The sequence below is a fragment of the Brachyistius frenatus genome, unplaced genomic scaffold (genome assembly GCF_029030835.1).
Source record: "Brachyistius frenatus isolate BFR_SWC_R1_liver_20210118 unplaced genomic scaffold, ASM2903083v1 Contig_247, whole genome shotgun sequence".
Classification (NCBI taxonomy): domain Eukaryota; kingdom Metazoa; phylum Chordata; class Actinopteri; family Embiotocidae; genus Brachyistius; species Brachyistius frenatus.
In genome coordinates this window covers 440,917-463,049 of record NW_027210846.1, presented here as the reverse complement: position 1 = coordinate 463,049, position 22,133 = coordinate 440,917, and the positions used below count along the sequence as shown (strand labels likewise).

General features: G+C 43.8%; 1 protein-coding gene across 1 annotated transcript in view; it reads right to left on the bottom strand.

Moving 5' to 3' along the window:
- LOC138634083 (thrombospondin type-1 domain-containing protein 7A-like) overlaps positions 1 to 22,133 on the bottom strand; it is a 151,559-nt gene that overhangs the window by 46,046 nt on the left and 83,380 nt on the right. Inside the window, exons 10-14 of the mRNA XM_069720699.1 lie at positions 11,454 to 11,569; positions 9,617 to 9,752; positions 6,405 to 6,508; positions 3,467 to 3,661; positions 1,857 to 2,123 (exon numbers count right to left, since the gene is read on the bottom strand). Of these exons, the coding sequence (XP_069576800.1) occupies positions 1,857 to 2,123; positions 3,467 to 3,661; positions 6,405 to 6,508; positions 9,617 to 9,752; positions 11,454 to 11,569 (818 nt within the window). The remainder of the gene's footprint in view (positions 1 to 1,856; positions 2,124 to 3,466; positions 3,662 to 6,404; positions 6,509 to 9,616; positions 9,753 to 11,453; positions 11,570 to 22,133) is intronic.

Genomic DNA, 22,133 nt, shown 5'->3' with positions numbered 1-22,133 from the left:
GATGGCAGAACGGCCCAATTTCAGTCAGTGTCTTGAGTCTCCTCATTCTCGACTCGGCCTTGATTATATTGAACCTGACAAGACACTAATTAGATCTTCTTGTGGCTGACTGCAATTATTGCGGGAAACTAATACAATCAGTCATTTGGGTGTCACTGATTATTACATTCCTGCAGTCGAGCGCGACTTTGAGCAATTACACGGCTAAGAAAATACATCCCTATAAATTTCAAAAATCCTTTTTTCAATATGTTTTTCTCTGTAGTTCACAATTCTCAAATTGTTAGTTGCTGTGCAAACTGCGAGGAAGAGTTTATTGAAAACAGTTCAGAGCAGCGTTCACGATGATTCAGTTATCTTGCCTCGTGCAGAAAAACTCTCTGCTTCTCATAGAGGAACGAGGCAATATGAAATGTGAGCAATACCGCAGAGCTTGAAACAACGTTCACTTTTAATGATAGCTCCCCCTTTTATTTTCTTTCTGGCGATGTCTGTGGAATGTAGAGATAACAATGGCACAGTTTGCTTGATCGACATCATAGCCGAAGGCACTGTGTCAGCCGCAGAGTTGTGGAAGGGCCGTGTCTCCTCCTCTATCAAGATTAAAAGTGGTGATGGCCGAGATAGAGACGATGGCCTCGGAAAAAAATGGAGGAGGGAAGTGGCAGCGCCAACAAGGGAAGAGCGACTGAATAGATGGGAATGAAAAGAAGAGATTTAATGATATCTTTGAGATTCACATGTACGAAAGCCTCATGAGTGCGGTTTTTGTTTTCTTGTACACCTCAAGGAACATTTGTTGTTTTCTCGGCTCAATGACGCCTGAAGACGAATGCGCGGATGCGCACACAAGACACTCACATAGGTGTAAAAATACGCACAAGAGGCTGACGAACACACATAACCCCGTCGTTACGGTGTGCTCTCGTCACACCCACACTCAGATTAACCGACGCATATCTGAATCCGTGACTCACACAAGGAGACTAAAACCATGTTTATATATGCACAACAGTGATGTATTCATTTGAACATCTCCCGCATTCTATTTCACAGCAATTTCACAACGAGTTTCTGAGCCCGGGCTCCTTTGCTTGAAGTATTTTGGATCTAAGATAAGACCTTACAACAAGGAGACAAATGATTCTGACAGGAGTGCGCCAGAAAAAGGCCTTCTTTATATGTGAAATTCAGTATTCAGAATGAGTCGCGAGCTTTTCATGGGAGTGGCTTTCATATAGTGCACAAACAAAATCTCACGCTTCAGATGAATATTTAACAGAACAAAAAGTTACTGGCCCAATCCGCAGCCTTCCCAATGCGCTACAGTAGATTCCTCACCTGAACCCATGGAGTCAAGGCTGGCGAGGGAAAACATTATGATTTGCTATATATAGTGCTGCACCTCAAGACTCAATCTTTCTCAATTTTGTTGATATATGTAGCCATGCAGAGAGCCAAAAACCCACCATTCACTAGTTTTAGCTTTGATTTTAAGGAGAAGTCGCTGAATAGGTGGTGAGACTGACAAAGATTCACCTCCATGATATTGAGTGGATGGCTGAGGGGGTGAAATACGACATAAATAACAACTTAAATATGCAAATCTTACCAGTGAAATATACAAATACGTTACTGACAATGACAGGAACCAATAATCAAAATAAACAGTGTACTATAGTGGCTTCAATCCTCCAGTCTTGTGGCATTAAAGCACAGCAAAAATGAAGGGATGACATCGTTATCAAACCGCAAAGAACGAAGACGGGAATACGACACGTCGGCTTGTTTCATCCGGCTGATGAACGGAAACGATTCCTCACGACTACGCAAAAGAAGAATTCTTTTAAACTCACCGTGGCTGTTGCACCGCGACGTCTCCACCAGCCTGTTGTCCTGGTCGTAGCACACCATGGACTGGTAGCGGTAGCCCTGGCCGCACTCCTTGATGTCGCCCTGGACCTTCATTCCCAGGACGCTCTCCGCTCTGCCTCCTTCGGGCAGGATGCAGTCGGACCACTTCCCCACCGGCTGGGCGTTGTACTTGTCGCAGGGGCAGTACTGCGTCTCGCTCAGCGGGTACATCTGCGTGTTCTTGCACTTGTCTTTCTTCTTGCTTCTGCCTGGGGAGCGGAGAGGAACGCAGGTGAGCAGAGTCACACGTCTGTATCGGTAGCTAAGGCTACTTTTAAGGTCTTGTTTGGGATAATTTGCTCACTGGATAAAGATAAATAAAAAGACTTAGACAACACCGGAGCTGCTCCCCTCCTCCCTCAAAGCATCTGGGATACACGCATGGGGGGACAGCAACTCCTGATGATAGATTACATTGGCAAAATAGCCTCGTGCAGAGTGCGCTTTTACTGAAACAGCTTGATGTTTTTTATCCCCGCACACGCCAAGCATCGTTAATCATAGATCACTGTGCAAAGAAACTTTTTTTTTTCCTCCCGTAGCAGTCCATCATTAGGAGATACTGCTTGGATGGTTTACTTTCTATCAAAGTAAGTGCGTCTTAACATGCCAATTTTTTTTTTTTTTTTTTTTTTTGGTATTAAAATTCATTCCAGCTGTGGTTTCGCAAGTTTATCCTGCATCCAGACCACAGCTGCTTGTTGAACTGCACATGAGCAGCATACCGCATGTTACTGGTAGGGATGGGGCACGACTTTTTGAATACTCGAATAGTCGTTATAATCTACATGCGACTGTCGTTCTTCTTTTTTTTTTTTCACCCGTTTGTTTTACCGCCGCGTGGTTGCAATGCGTCACTCCCGTCAGAAGGTGGCGGTAATGCGCCGAAACGCTGCCTGCCAGCCGCCATTACACAACATAAGGAGAAGAAGAACTTTCAGGGATTCAGAGCTTTGCCGGTAAAGCTAAATATTTGATTTGAATATTTTCGATTAAATATTCGATTAAAATCAGATTAGTTTACGAGGAATTTTGGAATCGTAACGTAGCTTGAAATCCTCTTCCCCAGTTGCCGATAACCTTTCCCATAAACACAGCTGTCGGATTCTGGATAAAACCACAAAATCTGCACCCTTTCCTTCCTGATTCAAAGCTAAAGAACAATTAAACCACATCTTCAAAGGGTAATAAATCAAAGGGCTCTAGTTCTCTACACTGAGGTCAGTGGGTCACAAAGTACTTAACTTTCACATCATGCGGGAAAAAAAAAAAAGCTTCTTAAATCCAGTTTCTCAGTTTAACTTCCCCCTCTCCTGTGAGCTCTTGTGTCGGTGCCTCAATGCGTCACACCACCGTTGTCATTTTGCTTTATGACTGACGCACAAGGAAACTCTCCGGGGACACGGAGGGATGACAAAGGCCGAAAGGTCCTCTCAGATTTGTTGCTCGTCTCTTGAAGCGCCGCGCCAACAACCGCAACTGCAGCGCGAATGCGTTTTGTCTGAAAAAGGGGGGCTCACAGCAGCGCTCTGTTTGCGCTTCGTGTCCTCACCTATCAATGCCCTCTTTCTGGTGCGGACCCCGACGCAGTCGGCCGTGCAGGACGAGAACTTGGACCAGTTGGTCAGCTGGCAGTCGTCCTGGCAGGGGAGCTGACAGCGCTGAGTGATGGCAGGCATGGCCTTGGCGAATTTCAGACACTGGCTGATGTCGGCCTGCATCCCGTCCAGCTGGCGGCAGGACACAGCTGGAGGAATTAGAGGAAGTCGAGTCAGAAACAGGCTCCATTACGGCATTAAACAGGGCGGAACAGATCGATTAGTAGTCACTGCAAGGATGGGAAGCTTCAAGATGGGGTTGTACGGTCATAAAAAAACAAGAGTATAGCGGTGTAAGATACACATAATGAAGTACTGGATATACCGTAAATGCAACTTTACGGAACACCCTATCAGTTTTTTATTTAAAGTGAAAAAAATCCAATGGAACACTTTACAATTACAGTGAATAATATAACAGACAACCAGATTAACATTTCAATGTTCAGGAAATATCAAAACAAAATGCAATAGTGGAATACGATGGAGCGAAACCAGAGCATACTTAGGGGCGGTGGTTGGAGGTCATTTTAGCCATTATAAGTTTTAACAAAAAGGAAAGTTAAAGACTCCCGTTCTACTGCTGGAAACTCGAGAAGCAACAAGTCAGCCCGCTTTCTGAGTGAAGAGCTCCGTAGGAATAATATGAGGTCTTAAAGTTATGATGGGACTTCCAGACTTCCATTTTATGCAGCTTTTGAACTTCAAAGGATGATATTGTACATTTTTACTTTGCAACAATTTGTTGAAACTGAAGTTAAGAATATTTCAGATTCAGACTTTGCAGACAAAACGGTTAGCTTATAAAATGCGGTGCGTGATTTAAAGTTAGGTTTACAGTTTGGAAGTAACCCAACTCTACGTTTATTCCACATTGTGCAAACGCAAACATTGCAATGCTGTTGATTGCATCTGTGCACAATAATAATGCAATAGCGAGGGCCATTCTGCATGTCTATCTAATGAAGGAATACTTGACTTTTTGAGAGTCATGTGAGAAATGAAGCTAAAGCCAGCAGCTGAGGTCACAAAAGCTTGAGCTAAATGTATTAGTTTGAAAAGCAACAAAACAATCACTTTTTTAACACTTTTAGTTTAAGTATGAATGGAAGATACAAATTTAATATCAAACAGTGAGTTTTATTGCTGCTTTCAGACATATTTTGTCACCATTTGGCAGAGGAGACCGATTCCCTCAGCCGAGCTGGCTGCCGTCAGTGGCTTCGTATTATGAATTTACTGGACAGACATGAGACCGAATCTGCAAGTTCCGTCCAAAATATTGAACTATTCCTTTGGAGAAAAAAAAATAGTTTTTTTTTTTTTTTATTCTAATGAAATATTGAATCTATGTGCTGGTATTGCTACTTCTACGGGGACATTCAAGATAAAGGCTCGATATACAAAGCTCCTCCAGAGCTGCACATCACGCAGCTTGCTCACAGGCCGTGAGTCTTCCTTATGACAAGTAAAATGACTTTAACGTGTAAAAAGAACAACAACACGCGAGTGCCCCTTTAATTAAGAGATCTCAATACTTCTTCCCCCACTAGTGAGCTACATAACTTCAAATAGAGACTAAAAGAGGGCAGCGAAAAGAGTGTTTGAAAAATAGATCAGAACTGTACAATTCAGATTAGATCTCAAGGAGAGGGGGTTTAATAACAATTACGAGAAGATGCCGACGCAAATGCATCTCTACCTCGATTGGTTTGAAAGTCCATTCATCTTAGACTGTATCACCCTGCTCTTTGTTCTTTCAATAAAAGGGTATTTACTCATGTTGCTGCAATATTTCATTTTGCTGGGATGCAGACGTTCTGCGGTGGCTGTACCTTCGTGGAGAAATCAATCTCTAAGCACATTTTGTGTCCCCCCCCCCTCCCGCCGCCCGTTTGTTAGATGTAAAAGCTAATATTTTTTTGTTTCACTCTGTCCATGTACAGAAAACACAGTCCGTGTCATTTGGTCAAAAAGGATTTCTGCCATTTAAGAAGTGACAGAGGTGTGAAAACGAGAGCAGGAGAGGGGTGGGTGTGTTGGGGGGGGGGGGGGAATCAGGTGTCACATGGTATCAAATCACTGGAAAAAAAAAAAAGAAGCTCCACAGAATCTATAACAGTACAGTAAAGCCTGAAGTGGACCTCAAAGCATTTACATGAATACACTGATTTCTTTTTTCCATTAATGCAGCGCAAGCGGAGAAGAAACGGAAATATAAGCACTAATAATGGTTTTCCATAGGGGCTGGCACATAATGAAATTGATCATTCTGCGTGACCCCTTGAAATTGGATTTTTATGAAAGCCTCCCAGGACATTCTTTATATATATATATATATAATATAAGAAAAAAGGCACAACGAAATATGCTTTTAAAGAGGGACAACCCCCTTTTAAAGTACTCGGTGCTTATGCGTGAAGCGCCCCTGTACGAACGAGGGGTTCGGCCCGTCATGTGCTACAGGCAAAGTGCCGCAACTCCTCCGAAATTTCAACCGGAGACATTCGATTAATATTGCATGACAAGAGCCCGAGGTGGGGGAAAAAGAAAAAGAAAAAAAAAGCCAGCAGTGAAACAACCCAAACTGTCAAACGAGTCTCAGGAGGCGCGTGACGAGTTGTGAACACATTTCCTTTCCCAAACTCCAGAGGATTAAAAAAAATAAAAATAACAATGGAATAAAAAAAAGAAACAGAAAGAGAGTTGGTTGTGCTGATAGGAGCGTCAGCATGAGTCTTAGTAAGTGGGAGGATTAGATGTGTACTCTTAAGTAAATTGGACTTTTCTCAAAAACCTTGGCACATCCATCTGCTGGCCTTCGTGGCCGGGGCTCCAGATGCACCGCGGGGGGGGGGGGGGGGGGGGGGGGGTTATATAGAGACTCTGTACCTCTCGTCTGAAGTCCTGGTCCACAGGTCTCCTGCGCACCGGGACTCTCCTGTCTGAGGAACCACGGCACCAGTTGGCACTTCCTCCATTTGTGGGTTTTCCACCTGGAATAAATCAGACACGTTAATGCAGCAATGCTAAAACAAACCAAAAAAAACAACACCGACGTCCTGCACGTCAGAGAGTTATCATACAGTAAGGCTGAACTATTTCAGGACAAATGTGTAAATGCCATTTTTCAGACCAACGTTTGTTGTGTGCATTGTATTAAACATGTTGCATGTTAAAGTAGCACTGGAGCACTTTTTGCTTTGTTGCCTTTCATTGAACCAGATTTGAGGATCTTGATTCATTTCTTGCACTTACAATTTATTTCTGTATTTTATGTCTTACACTCGCACTGTAACTTTTATCCAATTTTTTTTAAGCATGTTTTATTTCTTTTATTTAATTGTTTTTAATCACTGTTTTTAATTGCTTTTAAATTTATTTCTCTTTCGCTTGATGTTTTTGATGCTTTTAATGGTTTTACGTGAAGCACCTTGAATTGCCTCGTTGTCGAAATGTGCTCTACGAGTAAACTTGCCTTGCCTTGAAGTAATTCTAGTGTTTGTTGTAGAGGACCTCGCCCTAAAACAAGACAGTTAATTTAGCTCATTTTTGTTTCTACTTGTATTTAAAAATTAGACACATTTGGCTCACATCGATTCAGATATGCAGATATTAGCTCTGTACTATACGATAAAAAACATGGCATTCAAAAGTGACCTTACACACAAACTCAGAGGAACAATTCATGCCTCCAGATGGATAACTGGCTGCAGCCAAACCCTCCAAACATGTGCTGACTGGACTGCGTTTGTCAATGAAATAAACTGTGTGGAGAAATTGACCTTCAGATGGCAGTGTGATATTTAAAAAAAAAAAAAGGTCTAAATCTACTGCATTCTGTGCAAAGGGAATTTTAGATGGTCCGATTCTTATTCGTCAGGCAATACCTTAACAGAGGTGTCTAATCAATTCAAAATTCTTCCTGCAGCATGACGACAGGCCCAGAAACATACAGTCAGAGTAGAGTCGTGGCGCAGACGGTATGACCTCACAGAAGCCTGGTCGATTAATCCTCTAAAAACTCCTCTCTGTACATCAACATTTCATATTTAGCAGTGTTTTCCCTCAAAATAAAATCCAGTAACGCCTTAAAGTGGCTTAGATGTAACTCAAATCTATGAATATACAAATTGTCCCTGCCTCGATCTTTACCGATCGGTAGTTTTTGAACTGCTGTTCTGAAGCCTCGAGTTCGTCATTTTGAACGTCGCCATCTTGCTACTTTGGAGCCAGAAGTGACCATATTTGGACGAGCTGGGGAGGAGCAAGCGGTGGATCTGACTCGATCTGATTGGGAGCCCGATAACACTACGCCCCGCCCTCATATAGCGGAAACCTGACTGCACCACAGGCCTGTCAATCAAACAGACACGCCCTCAAACACAGCTCTCTCTGAGGCATAATATCTGATTGATAAAAGGATTATTTTCAGATGGACCACCAGAAAACTGATAAGAAGGAGTGACTTTAGTAAATGACACAGTTATGACTTGTAGAAAAAAACGCATTCACTTTGTATTTGGTGAGAGAAGTTGAATGGGAGTCTATGGAGCCGGAGCCTTTTTAGAGCCAACCTGTAGTGCCACTCGGTGGTATTGCACTTTAAGACAGTCTATAATCTCCACCTACCCACCCACCGCTCGCATGCAGTTCAAGCAGGAAAGTCCATGATATGGAAAGCCCCACCCAACAAGATGATGAGATTGGTTCCACTGGTATAAGAAATATCAAACCCTGGCTGTTTCAATCCGAGTTTTTGAGATTGTCAGTTCCAACACAGTAATGCTAAACCTTAGCGTTGACTTCTTATTTTGCTGATGATATGTCTTTCAGTATCTATATATAAACAACAAATTAAAAAAAAAAAAACACCACATGGACATGGTAGCAGATTTCACAGGCAGGGGTCTTTTTTCACATTATGGACTCAGCCTTGGATTACAAGAAGGGGAAAAAAAAAAAAACAGAGTCAATCTGGGATTACAGGAAAAGACAGAAGACACTGAGCCAGTCTAAATCCACAGAGGAACTCTGCAAACTGAATTTGTGCTGCTTAAAAAAGGTCCCATATTATATAAATTCAGATTTTCATTTATTTTTTTTCTTTTCAGTGTAGAGCAGTTCTCGGTGCTATATAAATACAGTAAAAGTGTCAAAAGACTATATCCACAAAGAAATGCACACCACCCATGTTTAACAACTGTGCAAGTGAGCCATCTCGACTTCCGTAAATTTGTGATTTCACAAACTTATGTTTATGTCATACGTCCGCCCTCAGAACGGCCTCGCACTGCTAATCCGTAACCCGATTTTGCTTTATACGTATTTGTTTTCCTAGGATGGTGAAGGCCTGATCGGTGGAGCACCACAAAACTATCTTAAGCCAAAACAAACTGCTGTCTATTTTCACGCCCTTTATCGAGACCATTAAACATAAGCAGCATCTGCACAATATTATATTGTGATGAAAACACATTTATTGGCAAAACTTGTAAGTCTAGCATTAATCAACTTTTTTTGATTGGATCATTCGATTTTGTGCACTAAGAGTTCCTAATAAAACAAATTAATTTCCATTATTAATTGTTAAACTGATGAAATACTATATTCATTGTAATTTCAGGTAATTATTTAGTACATAACCTAACATTTTACTGTTTATAATGCCGGTCAACAAAGAGTTAACAATTGTGTAAGTGCTGCTCTATAAATAAACATACAGCTGATACTTTAAGAGAGTGAGGAGAGAATCAGACTCATGCAGCCCGCACAAAAATGTGTTTCACATTATATTCAAATATTTTCATTTTTTTTTCCAATGAAAGCAATTTATTACACAACAAAAACACATTGGGGCTGTTTGGGTTTGATTTTTTTTTTTTTTTGGAGCTGTCTTTTGGCCTTTCTGGGCTGTAATAGAAAACCATCTAAACGAGAAAGACATTATCAGGTCTAAAATGAGGCAAACGGTGAGATTTAACCACCGGAGCAGCTATGAAATGAGCCTTGTTGTCCTCAAAATCGTTAAACCCATTCATACTTTGTTTAGTCAAGTATAAAAAAAACCACCAAAACATTTCTAGGATTTTTAAGGGGATTACCTCAGACCGGGACAGACTTTGGGGACCTCGCAGTCCCTCTCCTCCTCGAGCACCTCTGGACACTCCTGCCCTCCGTTGGACGGCATCTGGATGATAAGGCGCTTCCTTGATTGCTTTTTCTTCACAGCGTTACCTTCTGAACAGACGCAGACATTTATTGAATTAAAATAAGGAAATATCTGACTGGGTAAATGTCAAAACGATAACACAGACGGTTCCGGTAATAGTCCTTGAAAAGGGGACTTGGAGACCACCACCGACAAATCTAATTGGACAGCTGTAGCAGGAAACCCGCACTTGTGATTACTGGGGATATGAAGCCAACAACGACGATGTCGAAAAATTCCGTTAGACCTTGGAAGTGACTCAGATTGAATTTATGGTATTTACATGTGCGGAGGTTCCCTCCAAGTAGTTCATTAAGAGGCTACGAGCCTCCGGACGGTGCTTTTCAAACCTTTCGTATGTGGGTGGCGTGTAACTCTCGGCAACGAGATGCAGACGTCAGCGGTGTCAAATTAAAATGCCCGGCGGCCGGCGCTCTCCGAGAGGAGAGATTTACGCCACCGTGTCACACTGGAGAGGTCATCAAAATATGGACGGTAATGATTTTCACTCGTAAATCCATCGAATGTATTCGTCACCGCTCGACAGCTCGGGCGAACGGCCGCGTGACAGAGGTGACCTCATCCGAGAGTGTTTTTCTTTTCACCACGACAGCAACAACAACACCGCTGAAAGAGCTCGACCCGACGGTTGTCTTACACGCCGGTTGTCTTACACGCCGATCTGTCAAATTAATTATGTGTAACGAGATACGTGTGTTTACGTGGCAGTCAAGTGCGTCTGGCTCAGTGTGGAGACTTCAGACTATGTAGCTGTGCCACGCAGTCGATTTAAACTGGCCTCTCTATAAACCCGGCACCGAGTCATAACAGAAGACATTTAATTCAATATTGCTTTTTTTTATCGTCTTATTATCACTAGTTCATTACTGTAAGCTGTAGCTGTGGTGGTGAATATTGTGAGTGGCCACTTCCCTGAGCACACTAACACGCAGTGCTCGTACATGTTGGGACACTTACTTGTGTAGTGCAGCGTTGTTTCAAATCGCACAATGCTGCGCTGCACTGACCGGAAATAACCTTCGCATGTGAACGCATCACCTGCCAAAATATAGCAAATATAGCCTTCAAGATTTTACCCAGAAATCAACGTGTTTTTGTGCCCTCTGTTTAACCAAGCGGCAACCGGCAGTGACGTCGCCCGTCGGTTTGTGAACGGCCATTATGAAGCTGGAGGCTTTTTGGAGCAGACCTCTAGTGGCACTCGGTGGTATCGCAGCTTAAGGCACTTCCGCATCGGCCTCATTTTTCAGACCCGGAAGCTCCGTCCACTTATATATAGAGTCAATAAACACACTGGTGGCCTCTGTCTAGCAGCACTAGTGGAAAAAGTAAACACACCCTGCCTCAGATGCCTTAATTTAAAAAGCCTTTGTGTCAGTGGCCCCGCCCCTTCCTCTACGACGCCAAGGTGCTGACCGTTTAGGTGCGTTTTTGGACATTTTCGAGTGCATCATCCTGGTACTTGTAGTGCACCGCATGTTTCTGTCCTTGACGGTCGTGAACGCAGTTAATGCACTCAAAAACAGTGAGTGTTATTACACAAGTAGGCCATTTGGAACACAGCATGTGTTATCAACACTGGGTACCATTGAACGTAACTGAAATGGAAAAAAAAAAAAAAGAAAAGGGAAATAAAACACCAGGAAATGTAACAACTGTCGCTCGTTTTCAGTCCTCTCTATGAAACAGCATCGATTCTCTCACTGTACCTGCGTCACACGTAACCGGACACGTCGTCCAGTTGCTGAAGGGGGTCACGATGCAATCCTTCTTGCAGGGCAGCTGACAGGGTCTCACCGTGCTGGGTCGAGGGCCGTCCGGACACCTACAGGCAACACAAAAAAATAAAAAAAATAACAGCGGGGGTTTTGATTGTAACGCTGCCGGGAACTATTTACACATTCAGCAACACATGAGGTCAGAAACCTCAAAGGCCACAACTACTGCTCGGTGGAGAACTCAGCCGACTGAAAGGAGTTATTATAAATAGAAGAAATGTGGGGTTTTTTTTGTTTTTTTTTATGAGCAGGAAGCCGGTTACACCTCCCAGGAACTCATAGAGTCATACCAGAACCGGATAAAACTGAAATACAGTGTTTGTATTTCTGGTCATTTTAAAGCTGCATTCGGGTTTTTCATCATTTAAAATCCCAACATCCTGCGGTAGGTGGTATATATCGTAAATTCACTCTCTACGCCAAAATAAAATCCCTAGGGGAAAATAAAATAAAATGCCAGAGTGAATAGCGTAAAGTAATATGGTTGGAAGAACAAGATGAAGCTCCCAAAGTGCGTCCATCACACACCGAGTCCATAAATATATATATCAAAGATCTTTTATTAACGCTCACAAGACCAACGCTTCCTGCTGGCGCTTAATAAAAGATGACTGAACATGTACAGTATTTTTATGGTCCGAGTGCGCGGAAACTTAAGGTCTACTTTTGAAATATAGTTTCAAATTCAGCGTGCAAAGTTGAACACAGTAACTTTGAGATGTTGTTTTTCCTTTCTGTACGGTATTTTTTAACAGTATTCAGATGGTTTGATAAAACACGTGCTTTGCTTTTGTGACCTTTAATTCCTGAACTTCAACAGTTGTTTTTTTTTTTTTTTTTTTTTTTTTTTAAGGCTCTCAATAAGAAAATGCGTGACTGAAATATGGACGTTTTTTGTGAACTTTAACCTCTGGCCCCACCTCGCTGACTTTTACATATACAGGTACGACGAAGACTCGACTGACATTTAGAACGATGCCTGGCTGTAAAAATAAATAAATACAAACCAGCTTTAATGAAAACCACCGTGAAGGTTCGGTGTACCGGCCATCTGGGCATTGCTTGAATACACAATGTAATTATTCGAGGCGCAATCTAGGGCAATAAAAACCTCCGTAATCACATCTAGTTTATGACTGATGCATGCCATCTGGCTGAAAGCGCTTGAAGGGTGCAGCCAAGAGATGGTCATACACCCCACCCACCCCTCCTCCCCTCTCCCACCACCACCACCACCACCGAGCAGCGTGGGCAGCACAGGAAATACTGAACAGCTCCACATACATGTTTTATGATGATTTCTCTCGTCTCCGCCGAGGAAACTGTAACACACAGAGCTCCTCCGGGCTAAGAGCCAGCAGATGAGCAGACCGGCCGCGGGATAAAAAAAAACTCCCCTTGTTTAACTGGATTGAGCTATCAGTGAGTAATAATCCTCTCTGATGTCACAAGACTTTGCGGGGGTCATGCCGAGGTTTTCCGGAACAAGGGCTAATCTTTCGACGGTAAGAAGCACCTACGGTCCCCCTTTGAGTGGACATACGACTGGACGCAGATAAGCGGGTCGTGATTATAGACCTGCTGGAAGGACAACGCTGTAATCCGATCTCTGCCACGCCGCTTCGGCCGGGGGAGGGAGGGGAGTAGGAATCGGTGGTGGTGGTGGTGGGGGGGGGGGGTGTTGCCTCTTCCTACGTGGCTGACTCTCGCGATCACGTGGGTCGGGTTTAATGTCGCGAAGAACGAGCGGTTCGTCCTCGTCACTCGTTGGCGAGGCGCCATCAGGGAGAGCGACAGCGAGAACCGGGAATCTATTCATTTGTTTTCTCCAGCAGTTATCTCGGTGTTGTCAGCTGAAGTCGCTCCTTCTTATTAGTTTTCTGGAGGTCCAGCTTAAAAAAAAAATTCCGTCATTTATTATAAAATTAGCTTCAAAAAGATGTGTTTTCGGGGATGTTTGATTGACAGGCCTGTGGGGCAGTCCGGTTACGGCTATCGGTGGGCGGGACGTGGTATCGCCGGGTTTCCAATCAGATCAGTCAGATCCGCCGCTTCTGTTCAGTTCAGCTCACAACAATAAAGCTATTTACTTGAACTATTTTGCATTCAGGTTACACAAAGAGGGAGGAGAATGCATGAAGTAACTCCGATTGATGATCAATTATTAGGATACTGATTGATTTTAGGATGCAAATAAGACACATATCACAACGCGAGTTGCGCAAGCTGGAGGTGTGAGGACATTAACGTTTCATATAAAACATATAAAGTGATAGATTTGTTGTCAAAGCAAGTGTTCCAGGCATGAAACCAATAGTAGTTTTATACAATTTCTCTTGTTTCCTGTTTTTAAACACGGCAGGACTCCTTTATTTCAGCTTCTGAAGGGAACACAGATGTTGTATTTCCTTCGTCTATGGATTCTTGATTCCTTGAAAATTTGCCGAAGACAAACAAACTCCATGTCAGGAGGGATCAGCGCTCTCTCAGATGTTTGTGTCTTTTAAAAGAAAGCTCTTTGACGGAAGGAGATCAAACCTTTGACCCCGCCACGCTCCCTCCGCCGCTCCGAAATGGCAAACATCAGAGGACGAGCGACGATTTAACACTTTTGTAAAATCTTGAAAGGACACCAGAAATTGCAAGATTTTTCAATTTAGATAGAACGCCGCAGTTCTAAAATACAGCTTGACTTTTGCCTTTGAACGGGGAATGAGTGTGTGTGTGGGTTGGGGTGGGGGGGGGGGGCACGCTCTGAATACCAAACAAAACGTTAGAGGACAAAAAGACCCATTTTCTGGAGTGCAGATTGTTTTTTGCCTTTTAATTTTCACCTTTTCAGCGTTCCGTCTGAACGTATACACAAAAACACTGGAACGTGTTCCCTCGCGAGCGCGTAGCAGAAAAACAAAAACTTTTCATTGTTGGTTTTCTGGTTGAGTGAATCCCTGTTTTCTGTCCGGAGCGGCCGAAAGAGACGTTTCTCTACTTTTAATGTAAAAAAATATATATATATATATGTGACCTTGCATCATGGTTAAATCCTGCCATTCTATCTTCTACGTCACTTCCGCTTTCCCACGCTGTCAAATCGCCCGCTCCTAATCCTGTCGTCGCCGCGTTCGCCCAATTATCTCCCCGCCGGCGCTCTCCAGCCGGTCGGCTTCTCGTCCCTGTCCTTTGAATATCATCGCGATTCTGTCATCCTGCCCTTCAGACCTCCTGATGATCAACCTCCCCACCCATCAACCCCCCGGTCTGTCGCCCACCTCTGAGCCTGGTTCTGTCGGAGGGTTTCTTCCTGTTAAAAGGGAGATTTCCCTTCCAGCTGTTGCTCACGCAAAAAAAAAAAAAAAAAAAAAAGTGTTGGTTTCCTGTCTTAAGTGCCCTGAGTTGTCTAATGTTGTGATTCGGCGCTACATTTACACAAATTTTGAAATCCGCATACTCCGCTCCAGCACCTCCAGCGCTCAGGCTCTGAAGCGACCTGTCCCATCTCCTCCATCCATCCGGGACGTCGCTCTACGACGCGACCTGACGACGAGTCGACTCGTAGCAGGTTTCCCTCTGCAGACAGGACCGTCCCTTTTCTTCCCCTTTTAATCCAGTTATATTGCAGCCCCACTAATGATGGGCATTATCCAAATTCATATGATTAAAATTCAATTACAATCCCGAGTTCAGTAAAAAAAAAAAAACATGCAATGTTTGTTGGCAGAACACAATGCTTGGCTGCTCGACTGTTCGTGGGGGTGTGAAAGCGATTTGTAATATACTTAATTGTGTTTAAAAAAAAAAAATCACATCCATTTTTCATCCCACTGTTTTTTCTCCTTTCTGCTGTTGTCAGTTTTGTCTCTGATCAACTTGTTTATCTGGGCTTGTCATTGTTTGTTTGTTAGATGGAAAAAGTTCATTTACAAGGCTCTTTGGGTGTTTCATCCAAACTGCACAATTTACTATTTTTTTTTTACATTTTCATGGCCTTCCTCGTGTTCATCACCACACTGAAATGAATCCAGTAATGGGGATGTGTTATTCTTTTCTTTTTTGTTGTTGTTGTTTAACAGACTCGCTGGTTCCAGTCAGTGTCACAATCCCATAATGATCTTTAAATGTCCTGATTTGTGGCGAAGTCGAAGACGCACACAACCGACGCGGCACCGGGAGCTCAGCCGAGAGCGCGACATTAAGACGAGCGTGCTCGGTGTTTTTTTGGGGGTTTTTTTCCCCTCGCTCGCTATTAGCGCGTTGAGTCATCTGTTCGGCGAGAGGCTGGCTTTTTTCTCGAAGAAAAACAAAACCGAAAAAAATGAGCAGATGGTTGAAGCTGGGATGAAGAGAGGAGATTCAAAGCGGAGAGCTGTCAGTGCTTTTAAGTGTTCAAACGGAACAAAACAACAACAAGGTCTGGTTGTGGAAGAAGAGAAGGCCTGATTAATTTCATTATCAAAATTACAAAACAAGAACATCATTTGTTTAATTCGGCATAAAACAGTTGCAGCTCTTCAAGGACCCTTTCACGAGAGTGTTTTGGCCCGCCGTCCCGCCCGAGGGGAGATTTCAGCTACCTACCGCTGTCAAAATGGAAAAAAACAAAAAAACAAACAAACATGGCAGCGGGATGATTGACTTGCGTTTAATACAACTGCTGTCGATTATCGTCACCGTGAATCATTTAGTTTCCCTTTATTTCTCCCTCCTCCCCCAAATTCCACAGCATCAATGTAATTACACAAAACGCACATTTGGTACCGTTCAGCACACAGACTGTCACAATCAATAAGCAGCTGCTGTTGTTGTTTGTTTTTTCTCCTTTTCCTCACGCCACAACAGCTTTTCTCGATAAGATGATAGCAGCCCGAGCCCGAGGCTCTGACATATTTGTCTATGTTGCGCCTCTCGTTTTCTATCGGGTGGCTCTGTGTGTGTGCGCGCGCGCGCGCGTGTGTGTGTGTGTGTGTGTGTGTGTGTGTGTGTGTGTGTGTGTGTGTGTGTGTGTGTGTGTGTGTGTGTGTGTGTGTGTGTGTGTGCACTCTTTGAGGTTCAGCGCCCGAGGCTGCAGGAGGGGAGACAGCTCAGATCCATTTGTGAATGAGACAGGTCACATCTGCATATGCAGTAGGGGGTGCAGATGGGGGCGTGGGGTGGGGTTGGGTGGGGTGGGGTGGGGTGGGGGGGGGGTTAGGCGGCCTTTGTTTGTTTGTCATGCCGGGGTTCCCGTGGGTGCGCTGATCAAGAATACCTGCCAGATGAAGACATGCAGGGGCAGGAAACAAAAAAAAACAACAACAACAAAAACAACAGCACAGCGTGTCGAGTCAGTCCCGTGTGCAGGCGAGTAAAACCGCGCAACAGATGGCCGAGAAAAAAAAAGAAGAAAGAACTTGATCAAGAAAGGAAACGATTTAATGAAAGAGTTTAAAAAAGACGCTTGAAGGGAAGAAGGGATCACTGAAGGCTTTCACGGAGATGAAAAAACATAGGAAACGTTTTTTACATTCACTAGATCTCAACCTGGTTGAACTCGTGTGGAAATCTTGGAAGTGATCGGTGCCATCATCATCATCATCATCATCATCATCATCATCATCATCATCATCATCAAATCACCAAGCGAGCGGACGTCTTTTAAAAGTTGCATCCTTCCTGTCGAGGTCTAATCTGTCAGGGTCACTGAAGCCGCTGGTTTGAGTAAACGAATGCACGAATGTCAGAAAGCACCGGAAAGTTTCCGTGAAACGTCTCCAATGACTGACGGAGACGCTTTCGAGAGTTTTGTTCCGTCCCGTGGTCCCGTGACGAAAAGATATTTAGGGCGTCGCACCTCTACGATTGAGTGGCTGCTGAAATAAGGGAATATTTTGTTTAGTTTTTTTTTTTTTTTTATCCCAGAGAAATGTATTAAATTATTGTTTGACTAATAACTTTAATTGTGATGTCATATGTTCTTTAGTGGGAATAAAAAAAAGAAAAGAAAAAGGTAGAACAAGTTCTGAGACTGATCAGTAGGTTTTGTAACTTTCTTTCAATAAAATATACAGAAAAAAAAAAAAAAAAAGATATATCAACGAGTCAGGTGAACTTTTCAACTGTCTACATTATATATTAATAAATTCTGTATGAGCCACGTGTGTCATATTCCTTTTTTGAAATTCCCGCTGATGTCTGACTTCTCTTCATCCTCACTGGCTCACTTTGTATCTGAACACGCTGTCGTTACACTCGGGCAGACTGTTTCTCTTCGCATATGCAGTACTACTGTGCAAAACGATTGAGGACTTCATCCATCATGGAAAACCGTCAGCGAGGCGTCTGATCGTTCCGCAATTTATTTTGCAGCTTGACAACGAACCCGAATGTGCAACCGGTCACGAAGAAAAATCCTCCTCTGCAGCAAGTAGAATGAGGAACCATGAATGAGATGAAGCTGATTGATGTGATGATATTTGAAAGCATCCTCACTTTACTTTTACTGCCTAAAACGTTTGCACGTTACTATATTTATATATATATACACACACACAGCTGTCTGTGCCATTGTTTCCAGTCAAATGTACAGTTAAAAGTCACTTCTTTTTTATACAGCTGCATTACCACTACAACTGATGCTGTTATGTCTCCTGTTAAACCAATAGGCTTTCAAAATAAAATGGCAGAATATGTGGTTTGTTAACAACCTCTGCAACAACAAGCGTTTCTGAGCCCTTTACTTTTAGAAATGAAAACAGCTAAATGATTCATGCTGTGGTTTGGTTTGATGTTTTGGCTTAAATTAAGTTCAGGGAAACATTGTGGTTTGGGTTAATAAATATGTGACTTAAGTTTGAGACGGTACATCTAAAACGGGGGGGGGGGGGAGAGCCATATTACGTGTTAAAGTCTATCATTTTGTTAACCCATCCATCCACCCCAAGCTCCAGCATGAATGGACTTTCTCAGTCTATAACAAGGTCATCTAAGTTCTTAACTTAACTCCCTTCCCTGTGTAGCTGTTCATCTAACTGATTACATAAAAAAATAAAAGCTTTATGTGTTTTTCAGACGAGCCCCCACTGCACATTCAGAACAGATTATTTGGTCTCTCTTCCCGTTCTGTTAATTGTCCCGTGCTGCTTTGGAAACGTACTTATCAAAGCGTTAATTTGTGTATTTGGCATGTGGTAATTGGCAATCAACCTAATAGGACCCATCTTGTGTTTGTCATTGTGAGCTGAAGACTCAAAGTCATTTTCCCCACGAGGTGTTATTAAAATGATTTCACGTCCTGCGTGTGTGTGTGAGACGGTTCGGAGCAGCAACCGAAACTTTGGAGAGCTCAAGGTTTAAAAAAAAAAAGAAAAAGAAAAAGAGGAGAAGAAGAGGAATGTCTCTGAAGTGTAATAGTCAGAATATCAACTAAATGAATTAACAATCAACACTGAGATATTGTAACTGTGGTCGTAGACAGGATATAAAAAAAAAAAAAAAAGCCTCTTCAGCACCACGGACAGCGCCACCGGTCCACGGAGGCACGTTGAAAAGACGCCTCACGGTCTGTGGAGAGACTCCTGTTTGACAGCGTTCACACCGACTGTCAATCTCCGCTTCTGCCTCCAGGCAGACAGAAACTGAAGCAGTGCTGGCACGCGCGTCTCGTTTTTTTTTTCCGAGGTGCAAACCATTAAACCCGAGTTTAATTGTTGTTGGTTTTTTTTTTGAGAGTTGGATGCCAGGCACGCTGGGAATTGAGTTCCCGGTAACACACGGAAAATTGGATCAGGTTTCCAGAGAAAAACACGTGTGGGATTTGTCATCGGAGTTCCCAGACTTGAAGAATTGTTTTACGTGCAAAGAAGCAAAAGACCGCGCTCCTCTGAAAATGACGGGTTTCGAACCGCATGTGGAAAAAAAAATGCGCCTGCAGTCTGGACGGCGCCTGAGCGCGGGGAAACACCGCATACTGTTTCGAACCTCCGGCGGTCTACTCAGAACCGGTTGGCGAGCTACGAGTTGGAGACCCCTGATCTGGTTCAACCGAATACAAAACTTCAGCCGTGTAACTTCGTCCTTATTCAAGCAGTTAGCGTCCAAAGGATTAAACTCCCTCTTCGCGTCCTTGGCCGAGACAGACTATAACACAGCGTGAACAAAACGACAACCCTTCCAGTGTGTGTGTGTATATACGGGTGTGAAAGGCCTGATGAACTTTAAATAAGTAGTTTACAAGCTGTCTGTTTGACTCAATCTAATGGACTCCATTTATAAGTCCGGTGCCACGCCGGTAAGTCTGAACCGATCCGTCCCTTACCAGCAAAAAAAAAAAAATACCCTGAATGTCAAACAACTCGGGGCCGTTTGTTAAGTCGAGTGTGTGACCTTCATTATTCCAAGAAGAAAAAAGAAATAGACTCGGCGGGGGGTCAATAACAATAACCGCCTGCTGAGAGGTGCATGATGGGAGTTCACTTTCCTCTTTTCACTCTTGGTTAGTGATACCGACGCATGTTGCTCTTTTGCCTATACTGCAAATGACAGTTGATTATATAAAAGTTATTGAGCGGCAAAGAACAAAAGATAATGGAGGCAAATCGACTGAAACCTTTTTTTTGTTGTTGTTGTTTTTGGTCAGCTGCTCGATGCCATTAGCCTCTCGACACCTCTGACACTCCGACACCGAGACGCCGCTTGTCTCTTGCTCCACCTTTGCCAGCGTGGATTTAAAAACCAAAACGATTAAAAAGACATCCGGGGGATTTCGACCTCTCCTCTGCGGGCCCCGACAAGTGCAAAGCCGGGTCAGCGAGCTCCAACAGCCGCCTCCGAACCGGACATTAATCTTCATTTTATCACGCCGAGTTCTTCTATGAATCACATTTCCCTTTTACGACGACCCTTTAAATAATTGACCTTCCCGTCGTCCCGTCGCTGATAACTTACACAGTTTTTTTCTGGCTTTGAATAACAGCGAGAACCAAAAACAAAAAAACAAAAAAGGGAACAAATATAAAATCACGATCCATTTGTTTTGTCTTTTTCTTCAGACTAAAACTGCTTCGGATTTATTTCCCCACCAAAAATGTGACACGAGCCGATCTGCTTCTTTTTCAAACATTTTCTTTCATGTTTTCAGGGATTCGGATACCTGAACTTCTCCGGCAGACGTTAAAGTAAACTCCGCGTGTGCTTTGGAATTCTTGCCGCAAACATCTCGCCTCTCATCTGCCTCGTGATTAAATTGCCTTAAAGTATCAATCCAATTTAATTACTGTTATTATCATCAATGAGAAATTACCGGCAGCCCAGACCGGCAGGGTAAATTAGGCTTCCACCGACGGGGAGATTATTTATTTATCTGCGGTCGCCTGTGAAGGTTAGATACGAGTTGGGGAGTCAACTTCACGTACTGTCGGCTCACCGAGTTCGTTAGCGTCTCCGTTTTCTTTTTTTTTTTGTTTTATTTATTTGCGGACTCTCTCTTCACTCTCCCGCTGTCACTTTTGCTCTCCGCCGCCATCTCTCATCTGTCTCTTTTGCTTTCTGACTCTTGCTTTGTTTATTTTAATCATGTCTGCTTTCGATGTCTCTCGCACGCACGCACGCACACACACACACACACACACACACACACACACACACACACACACACACACACACACACACACACACACACGCACCGTTCAACACCGTCGCCGTGGACGGTTTATCGCTGGTGTCCTTTACAACAAACAGAGGCAATTTATGTGCTCAACTTCCCGTCGCCTCCATTACTCAACAGAAACAGATGCTCACGGATCACTGCTCGACCTCGCATGTACGACACGCTTCTTAAAACATTTTCCTTGAGGGATCACGACATAAAAACAAAAGAGGTTTTGATTTCTCACATCCGGCGACGACCGACGAGCCTCTCCCCTGTCTTTGTCTTCCCTCCTCCGCGCCGCAGGCTCCTGATTTCACTGATTAGTTTCTGCCTTTTTGAACGGCGGTATCGCGAACCGGCGGAAATCAGCCGCCGTGGAGGTTCGTTTGAAACGAAAACCCGCCTCCTCTTCGATCTCGACGGGACTCGATCAAGAAGCTCGGCTCGAAGCGAGCGGATTTCAGTCCTGAGAAGTCAGCGATTTTCATCACGGCACAACAGTCCGGCAGCTGATTTCACGGTTCGCAAATCAGACGACACGAAGTCCAAATAACTGGGGAACGCGTTTTAATGTCACGAGACCAGACGTCGCGGGTCAAAATCAAAACAGTGACGTCACCCGTCGGTTCGTGAGCGGCCGTCATGAAGCCTCGAGTTTGGATTTAGGCCGGCGCCGTCTTTGCTAGTTCGGAGCAGTTTGGAGCAGGAAGTGACCATATTTGGACGAGCCGGGTTGGGGCGGGGGAGGGAGGGGGCGGGGGCGGATCTGACTCCATCTGATTGGAAACCCTCCGATACCACGTCCTGCCCAGCAATAGCCGTAACTTGACTGCACCACAGGCCGGTCAATCAAACAGACACGCCCCCCCCCCAAAAAAAACACAGCCTCTAGTGGCCCTCGGTGGTATTGCAGCTTAAGGCACTTTCGCATCGGCCTCATTTTTCAGACCCTGGAACTTACGTCCACTTTTATACACAGTCGATGGGTT